The sequence below is a fragment of the Ovis aries genome, chromosome 14, assembly GCF_016772045.2.
Source record: "Ovis aries strain OAR_USU_Benz2616 breed Rambouillet chromosome 14, ARS-UI_Ramb_v3.0, whole genome shotgun sequence".
Taxonomy (NCBI): Eukaryota; Metazoa; Chordata; class Mammalia; order Artiodactyla; family Bovidae; genus Ovis; species Ovis aries.
The window spans coordinates 56277300-56286919 of NC_056067.1; the positions used below are offsets into that span (position 1 = coordinate 56277300).

The 9620-nt window shown below is 56.5% G+C and overlaps 1 protein-coding gene across 2 annotated transcripts; it reads left to right on the forward strand.

Annotated features, from left to right (window-relative positions):
- Positions 1 to 664: 664 nt before the first annotated feature.
- Positions 665 to 7258, forward strand: NR1H2 (nuclear receptor subfamily 1 group H member 2). Of its 2 annotated transcripts, XM_042231030.2 has the most exons (10): positions 665 to 741; positions 877 to 1016; positions 1572 to 1659; positions 1742 to 1864; positions 2185 to 2475; positions 2558 to 2835; positions 3021 to 3200; positions 3870 to 3969; positions 6240 to 6448; positions 6691 to 7258. In XM_042231030.2, exons 2-10 carry the CDS (start codon positions 966 to 968, stop codon positions 6835 to 6837), a joined length of 1467 nt encoding a protein of 488 aa, XP_042086964.1. In that variant the 5' UTR covers positions 665 to 741; positions 877 to 965; the 3' UTR covers positions 6838 to 7258. The 2 variants fall into 2 exon arrangements, with proteins under 2 accessions (XP_042086964.1, XP_012046125.2); XM_012190735.5 differs by lacking the exon at positions 665 to 741 and having other exon boundaries at positions 958 to 1016; positions 1598 to 1659.
- Positions 7259 to 9620: the final 2362 nt, after the last annotated feature.

Below are 9620 nucleotides of genomic sequence, written 5' to 3' on the forward strand. Positions count from 1 at the left end.
CACTGGGCACCGGAGAAGTCCCACCAAATTATTTTTAAAATATGCTTTTACTAGGTCTAGGTTGGTTATTTCACTTATTTGAAACCAGTAAGCAGCTCTCCTCCAAAATCAGAAAACACAACTTAAAAACGACAAATATGCTTTTAATCAGCCGTGTGCCAAAAGAAGCCGCAGCTGGGGAGGTGATGCCGAGTAAACCTTTGGCAAGAGACTGTACAGGCAGAGTTTAAGGCCACGCAGAGCGGGGCGGGAAGATTTGGGACTCACCACGCCGCCCTGGTGGCTCAGACGATAAATAATCCGCCTGCAACGCGTGAGACCTGGGTTCAATCCCTGGGTTAGGAAGACTCCCTGGAGAAGAAAACGGGTATCTACTCTAGTATTCTGGCCTGGAGAATTGCATGGACAGAGCCTGGTGAGCTGCAGTCCATGGGGTCGCAAAGAGTGGGAACACGCACGACTGAGCGACTTTGACTTTCACGCCGCCCTACTGCCCAACATTTGACTGAATGGGTCAGGAACTCTTCAGCCCGCCCTCATCCTAGTTACCCGGAAACGCAAACTTCCGGTGGGTCCACGACTTCGACCCGAGGCAGCCCACCGGAATTTCATCACCCCGACTACCCGCCCACTCCAGGAAGTGACGCACGGTGGGGTTGCCGGAAGAAGTGGCGAAGTTACTTTTGAGGGGAACTCAGTCGCGGCGGCGTGCCACGGGCTACGGAGAAGAAGGAAGAGAAGGTAGAGCAAGGGGACGGAAGCAGGTGCACTCAAGTGTGGGGCGACGCGGGAGGAGCCCTGGGCCTGGGACTTCCCGGCGTTCCCCGCGCTGCTTGGCTCAGCCCTCTTCTCTACTTCCACCCTCTCCCCTCCTAGTTCGCGCCGCCCCCCGGCTGTTTCCAAGGCAACGGGAGTAGGGGACCCCCCCCCCCGAGAGGCCGCCCACGAGACCCTCGCGCGCAGCCATGAGCCCCGCCCCCTACTGCTGTTCGGAGAGGGGCGGGACCTGGAGAGAGGTGTGAGGGCGGAGCATGATGGGAGGAGGTCGGGGGTGCCTTGATGGGCGCAGATGGGGCGGGGCCTAGAAGGAAAAGATGTGGGCGGAGCATGATGGGAGGAGGTCGAGGGGCCGTGATGGGCGTAGATGGGGCGGGGTCTAGAAGGAAGCTAGCGGGGCATTATGGACGGAGCTGGGGTCCGAAGGAGAGATGGGGGTGCTTCCTCGGCGGAGGTGGGGTGAAGCTGGAGGGGAAAGAGGAAGTGAGGGCGGAGCTCTCGAAGCCGAAGGGATAGTGTCTGGAAAAATCCGGTGGGGGAGGTCTGGAGTGAATGGAGCCTAGAAGAAGGGGGCTGACACTAGGGAGGGGCGGGGCTTGAGACCCAGCTGAAAGCTGTCCTAGAGCAGAAAGGGGGCGGGCCCTATTAGAACTGGATAGGAGGGTCTGTAGGCTGGCAGAGACTGGGGGTGGGGTCTGCACGAAGTAGGGGAAGAGTGTGAGAGATGGAGGAAAGAGAGGTCCCCTCATTAAGACCTGTGGCTGGCCTACTCTGACCCTCCCTGGCCCCACAAGGCTCTCCGCCCCCCTGTATCCTGCAGGCTGCTCCGTGACCCCACCATGTCCACCCCCAACACGAGTTCCGTGGATACCCCCTTGCCTGGTGAGTGACCCCCCTTCCCCAACACAGCTATTCTCCCATTAGGTTATTGTCAGCCGAAACTCACTGTGTCTCCCTCTCCCAGGAAATGGCCCCAGCACCCCCTCTTCTTCACCTGGGGGAAAGGAGGATGGTCCTGAACCATGCCCTGGAGGGGCGGATCCTGATGTCCCAAGCACTGATGGGGCCGACTCAGCCTCCGTTGTGGGTGAGACAGGGTCCAGGGACATGGGTTGGGAGTTGGTATAGAGGCTCAGAGAGGAATCTAGAAGGAGAGGAAGATCAGAAATGGGGATGGCCAGCCCCAGCGTCTTGCTGACTTTTTTTCTTCTGTTAGTTCTTGGTACTTCTTATTTTGACCCATTCTTTGGGATTCACTGACACACACATCTTTCCCTCCGAATCACCGGCTCTGTGGGTCCCCCTCCACACTCTTGATGTGTTGCTTCTGATCTCTCATGGACCTGTCCCTCTGGCTGCTGTTTATCCCTGTGGTTCTGTCTCATGGCTTCTGTCCACCCATGCCAGTCATCCTAGACACAGCAGAGGAGCCAGAGCGCAAGCGAAAGAAGGGCCCAGCTCCAAAGATGCTGGGCGATGAGCTGTGCCAAGTGTGCGGGGACACGGCCTCTGGCTTCCACTACAACGTGCTCAGCTGTGAAGGCTGCAAGGGCTTCTTCCGCCGAAGTGTGATCCGAGGCGGGGCCGGGCGCTACGCCTGCCGGGGCGGTGGCACCTGTCAGATGGACGCCTTCATGCGGCGCAAGTGCCAGCAATGCCGGCTGCGGAAATGCAAGGAGGCAGGGATGCGGGAGCAGTGTGAGTCCTGGGGAGGGAGTGGGGCCAGGCCAGCCCCTGCCCAGCCCTGGGGCCTCTGCTGAGGCCTGTCTCTCCCCACCAGGCGTCCTCTCCAAAGAACAGATCCGGAAGAAGAAGATTCGGAAGCAGCAGCAGCAGCAGCAGCAGCAGCAGTCGTCACCCATGGGGCTGGGAGTCAGCAGCAGCAGCCCAGCCTCTGGGCCTGGGGCCTCCCCTGGAGGGTCTGACGGGGGTGGCCAGGGCTCAGGAGAAGGTGAAGGTGTCCAGTTAACAGCCGCTCAGGAACTAATGATCCAGCAGTTGGTGGCGGCCCAGCTACAGTGCAATAAACGCTCCTTCTCCGACCAGCCCAAAGTCACGGTACGGCCCCTTCCACAGCTTCGAGGGACAATTCACCCAGTGTGCTCAAGTCGACAGGGCCACAGTCCAGGGCACAGGGAGAGAATGAGGCTCCAGAGAACAGGCACTTTGAGACGGGGTAGCCTTGGGCTCGCGGGAGACGTCCTGAGAGTAACCTGCTCGCCCCCCCACCCCCGTGTCCCCAGCCCTGGCCCTTGGGTGCAGACCCGCAGTCCCGTGATGCCCGCCAGCAGCGTTTCGCCCACTTCACGGAGCTGGCCATCATCTCCGTGCAGGAGATCGTGGACTTTGCCAAGCAGGTGCCTGGCTTCCTGCAGCTGGGTCGCGAAGACCAGATCGCCCTCCTGAAAGCCTCTACCATTGAGGTAACAGCCAGCCTGCCCAGCCTCGGGGAGGCCGTTCCATCCTGCCCTCGAGGAAGTCCCGAGATAAACCCCAGGAGAGATGTCGGGAGGATAGGGACAAAGCAGACTCTAGGCCTTTTCCCTGGTGGGGGTGGTATTCTCCAGGAGAACCTCAAATGCTAAATAAGTCATCAGAGCCTCTTGTGAGGTTAGGAGAGAAGGGAAACAGGGCCTGAGATGGAGAATAATTGAGGGTTGGGCTGGAGGGCCACACTTTAGGGAGCATGCTGACAAGGCTTGTTCAGGGAGTTGATGTTTGAACCAAAACTGTGGTAATGAGTAAGTGCTGAGTGTCTAGTGTATGCCAGGTCCTATTCCCAGTGCTGAGGGCGTGGTGGTGAATGGAGCAGACTGAGAGAAAGCTCTGCCCTGTGCCTCGTAAGCACTTGGGGGGAGTGTCCTGAGTGGAGAAGGCTGGGGGTGCCGAACCTGGGGAAGGGCGAGAGCTTGGAGTGTCCAGCGTGCTGGCTGCAGGCCCTGTGGCTGAGAGATGATGGGGTGGGGTGGAGACGGGCAGGGGATGATCCCAGCAAGATCGGGCCCCCCCATTCAGGCCAGCAGAGGGACAGTGGCCGAGGGGCCACAGGGCTCCTCTAGCCCCTGCCCACCCATCCCCTCCGCCATCCTCAGATCATGCTGCTGGAGACGGCCAGACGCTACAACCACGAGACTGAGTGCATCACTTTCCTAAAGGACTTCACCTACAGCAAGGATGACTTCCACCGCGCGGGTACGGCCAAGCGCAGGCTGGGCAGTGGGGTCCCTGCTGGCCAGGAGACCCGGGCCCTCACATCCTTGTCTGAGCTTCCATCTCTTCACCTCCAGACTAGGGTGAGGGCTGAGCCCTCCCACCTCACAGTGAGAGCTAAGACCACAGTGAGATTATTGAGCCCTGACCCTGCACAGGGGGGACATGGTGCAGGATGCGACAGAGGGGTATGTGCTGTCATATAGGACATCTTCGTAGGAATTAAGGAAAGACACTCTTTGCTCCCCAGCCCTGGTCTCATGTGAGGGAGGCTGGATCTCAGTCCATTGGGAAATACATAACCTCCCCAACTGTACAGGGCAAACCCGGTCCCTGCCCTCCAAGAGCACTTCCCTAGGGATGGGAACCGAGGCGATGGGCTTCTGGAGAGAGTATGGCTCAGTGGGACCAGAGGGAAAGGGAGGTGGGGAGCAGTGTTAGTTACCAGGGAACGCAAGTGCAGGGCCTCTCTCTCTGCTTCTGGGCGTTCTCAGAGAGTCCTGCTTTCTCCTGTCATTTCTCCGTGGGGCACTTCTCTGTCTTCCTGGACATCTTCTCCTCACCCCATCTTTCCTTCCTCTTATTTCCTGGCTCTCCCAATACCCAGGGCAGTCCCAGTAACCCTTTGAGTATAAGCTTGGCAGGGGAGCACTAGGGGTTGGGAGAGTGTTTCTGGCAGGGGCCTCAGCATGTGCAGAGGTCCTTGGGTGGGGAAGAGCGGGTGGTTTTAAGGAACGACAGGGAGGTTCCGGCAGCTGCAGCGCAGTGAGATGGGGCTGGAGCGGAGGTTCGTTCCTCCTACCGCCCCATCCTCCGCCACTGCCAGAGTCCAAGCCTCAGTTGGTCCTTCTGGGAACATTGCAGGGCCCCTTGCTGGGCTTCTGCCTCCACCCCAGCCTGGTGTGTTTGTTCACAGTCATCAGAAGGATCCAGTTAACAACCACGTTAGCTCACGTCCCTCCTGTGCTCAGCACCATCCGTGGCTCCCATCACACTGGGTGGGAGAAAAGCCAGAGTCCTCACCTGGCCCACAGGCCCTGCAGGGTGTGGCCTCGTTCCTCCCGCCCTCCCCTCCCCCTCCCCCAGCCGCGCTGGCCTCCCTGTTATTTGAACCCACCAATGTGCTGTCGCCTCACAGCTTCTGTTTGCTGGTCCCTCTTTCCAGAACTAGGTTGACCATCTCGTCCTAGTTTGCTTGGGGCCTTCCAAGCTTTTCTTACTTTTTAAAGATTTTTTTGTTTTTGGCTGCGCTGGGTCTTCGTTGCTTTGTGCGAGCTTTCTCTAGTTGCTGTGCGCGGGCTTCTCGTTGCCAGTGCGGGCCCTAGGCAGTTGGGCTCAGTTGCAGTGCGTGGGTTTAGTTGCCCTGCAGCATGTGGCATCTTCCTGGCCAGGGATGAAACCTGTGTCCCCTGCACTGGCATGTGGATTCTTAGCCACTCTGCAAGAAGCAAGTCTCCTGAGCTTTAATACTCAAAGTCCAGGGCCTAGGAAGCCTAGTCCCAGGCAAAACAGACTGGTAGCACCCTCCCTGGAACACTCGCACAGCCTGGTAACTCCCTCCCTCCCCTCTTTAGTCAGACACCCTGCAGCTAGGGAGGCCTTCCGACACTCACCTTGTGGTGACCCTCATGTCTAAAATATGGACGTGATTCTCTCCGTTACCTTCCCTTGCGTTACCTCAATCCATAGAACTAGAACCATCTCACAGGGTGGATGGCGTACTTGCAGACCTGTCTATTATCTGTCTCTTCAAGCCCCAGATGCAAGTGCCACGAGAGCAGGGGGCTTTGTCTTAGAATGTCTCTGCCTGGGACCTGATGCGCAGTGGGTGCTCAATCAAGTTTGATGAATGAATGAGTCACACCTGGAAATGAGTTCCGCTTCACTGTGAGAGCAGGGGATGCCACCTCAGGGGGTGATGTAAGGTGACCTGGGATTAAACACCTTTCCTTTTCCAGAGGAGAGGTACCAGGAAGGAAGCGAAGAGGGTGACGGGGTGGTAGAAACTTCTGAATAAATGTTCACACTTATTACTCATTGCTTCATTCAGGCAAGACATATGGCATACCCACGACGTGCCAAGCCCTTGATGGGCAGTGGGGTTACAGGGTGACCAGCACGCTCTACTTGCTGCTGGTTCCCTCGCTCTGCTGACAGTGGGCAATGCCAGTGGCAGGGCAATGCCAGTGGCCAGGCATGGGGGCCAGTTTTAGGTCAGAGTGTTTATCAGAGCCAGTCTCCTGTCTCCACAGGCCTGCAGGTGGAATTCATCAACCCCATCTTCGAGTTCTCACGGGCCATGAGGCGTCTGGGCCTGGATGACGCGGAGTACGCCCTGCTCATCGCCATCAACATCTTCTCAGCCGACCGGCCCAACGTGCAGGAGCCCAGCCGGGTCGAGGCCCTGCAGCAGCCCTACGTGGACGCGCTGTTGTCTTACACACGCATCAAGAGGCCACAGGTACCGGAGCCCGGACCCTCCCAAGGAAACCTAGACCTGTGTAGGGTCAGCTTCCTACGTCCCTGGCTCACCCCAGCAGCTGAGTTCTGATCAGTGTCCTCTCAGCAGCCTGTCCTCAAGGCCCCTGTCCCATCATTAAGGAGTCAGGCAAGTCCTTGCCCAGGGGCCCCCACACTGCCTCTCCAGGGTGGGGGTCCTCCGGGTGGGCCGCCTGGCACCCACCCACTCCTGTCTCCTTGCAGGACCAGCTGCGCTTCCCCCGCATGCTGATGAAGCTTGTGAGCCTGCGCACGCTCAGCTCCGTGCACTCGGAGCAGGTCTTCGCCCTGCGGCTTCAGGACAAGAAGCTGCCACCTTTGCTGTCTGAGATCTGGGACGTCCACGAATGAAGGGCCCACCCCACTGCCCTGCACATCCCCAATGACTGCACACTGGGGTGGGAAGGGACCGGGCTGGGTCTGGGCTCCCGCCCTGCGGCTCGGAGCTAAAGCCTTGGCCCCCCGCCAGCCCTCAGGATGAGCCCCAGTCGGCGTCCAGGAGCCTCCCTGCCTGCCCACTGAGTCTTCCTGGGAGGGCTGGAGGGGGTCACGGGTCCTGAGCTCTGACCTCTCCCAGCACTCCCAGCTGCCCTCCCCGCCCAGCTTACACCTCAAGCCTACCATGCAGTGCACCTTGAACAGAGGCAGGAGGGCCTGTGGCTCTCCCACAGCCTGAGAGACCACAGACAGGCTCCCTGCTCTGCTCCTTTTATTTAATAAAAACTAAAAAAAAAAAAAAAAAAACAGGAAAATAAAGTATGACTAGAAACTTGCTCTGATTCAGGATGAGTCTGAGGTGGGAATGGGCTGCCAGGGTCTTCATGGACACCAAACCCCCAGACCTGGTGTTGGACTAGGGTGGGTTCAGGGTGATAAGACTAGGCGCTTTGGGGGCCTCAGGGTCATCTGGTGGTTGGAGCCTGCTCCTGAAGGTCAGGGAGGATTTAAGTGGAGGAGGGCATGGAGCTTTCGTTCAATCAGCAAGTATTGGCTGAGGCTGCTTTGTCGGCCAGTCTCAGGACACAGGTGTTTTTCATTTGACAGATGCGTATGGAGCATTTGTGCTGTGCTGTGGTTAGTCGCTAACTCGTGTCCGACTCTGACCTCATGGACTGTAGCCCACCAGGCTCCTCTGTCCGTGGGGATTCTCCAGGCAGCAATACTGGAGTGGGTTGCCATGCCCTCCTCCAGGGGATCTTCCTAACCCAGGGATCGAACCCAGGTCTCCCGCATTGCAGGCGGATTCTTTACCATCTGAGCCACCAGGGAAGCCCCATGGAGCATTTACTATGTGCCAAATACATTCTTAGGCACTGGAAACATCTGTGAACACGATAAAGTCTCTGCAGCCACCGTGGAAAACAGTATGGCGGTTTCTCAAAACACGAAAACTAGAGGAATTCCTTGGCAGTCCAGTGGTTAGGACCCTGGGGGCCTAGGTTCAGTGCCTGGCTGCGGAACTAAGATTACACATGCCATTCGTTGGGGTCAAAAAAAAAGCTAAACTAGAACTCTGTCACAGGACTCAGCAATCCCACTCCTGGATATATACTGAAAAAACCCCAAACACTAAATTTGAAAGGATACACACACCTCAATATTCGTAGCAATATTATTTACAATTGCCAAGATAATGGAAGTGACCTAAGTGTTCATCTACAGATGAAGAAGGCGTCATACGTACATACAGAATGGGATACTATTCAGTCATGAAAGTGAAATTTTTGCTATCTGCAGCAACATGGTTGGACTTGAAGGGCATTGCTGCTGCTGCTGCTAAGTCACTTCAGTCGTATACGACTCTGGGCGACCCCATAGACAGCAGCCCACCAGGCTCCTCCGTCCCTGGGATTCTCCAGGCAAGAATACTCGAGTGGGTTGCCATCTCCTTCTCCAATGCATGCAGGCATGCTAAGTCGCTTCAGTCGTGTCCGACTGTATGACCCCATGGACAGCAGCCCACCAGGCTCATCTGTCCACAGGATTCTCCAGGCAAGAATACTAGAGTGGGTTGCCATTTCCTTCTCTATGGAGGGCATTATGCTAAGTGAAATAAGACAGAGAAAGACATATACTGTGCATCATTTACAAACGGAATCTAAATACAACTAACTAGTGACTATAACAGAAAAGAAGCTGATTGACAGACTGAACAAACTAGTGGTTACCAGTGGCGGGAGGGACAACAGGGGTGGAGGATTGGGAGGTAAAAACTATGGGTGTAAGGTAGGCTCAAGGATGTGTTGTACAACATGGACAATAATAGCCAATATTTTGTAATAATTGTAAATGGACCTTTACAAATTGTATTGGGGAGTTCCCTGGTGGTCTAGTAGTCGGACCTCTATGCTTTAACTGCCAGGAACTGAGTTCAATACCTGGTCAGGAAGTAAGATTTTGCAAGCTAGGCCACACAGCCAAAAATCAAATCAAATAAATAAGGTGAAGTCTCTCCTCGGAGTTGACCACCAGTCAGGGCTGGTCATGGGAGGCTGAGCAGGAACTGACAGAAGGTAAGGGAAGAGGGGCAGCGCGGGACAATGTGGGAGATGAGTAGGAAGTCAGGCAAGGCCTCAAAAGAGGCCTGCTGCTGCTGCTAATCACTTGAGTCTATCTGACTCTGTGCGACCCCATAGACGGCAGCCCACCAGGCTCCCCCGTCCCTGGGATTCTCCAGGCAAGAACACTGGAGTGGGTTGCCATTTCCTTCTCCAATGCATGAAAGTGAAAAGTGAAAGGGAAGTCGCTCAGTCGTGTCCAACCCTTAGCATGGACTGCAGCCTACCAGGCTCCTCTGTCCATGGGATTTTCCAGGCAAGGGTACTGGAGTGGGGTGCCATTGCCTTCTCCCGAAAGAGGCCTAGATGAGTTCAAAGGAAAGGCAGTGGAGTTCTCCTAATTTCTTCTTCTGCTGCGCCAAGCCGTGAGGGGACACCGAGGTGAGCTGAATGGACAGTCCCAGTCCAGGGTGAAGAGGGTGTTGTCTGGAGGGGTGGGTGGAGTACTGAAAAATATATTTTTGTAGAGAGGGGAGAGGGAACGGGGGAACTGAGAGTAGTTACATGCGATCGTCGTATCCCAGAGTGCCTCTCGCTCTAGAGATGTGCCTGCCCTGCGCAAGAGTCCAGTTTACA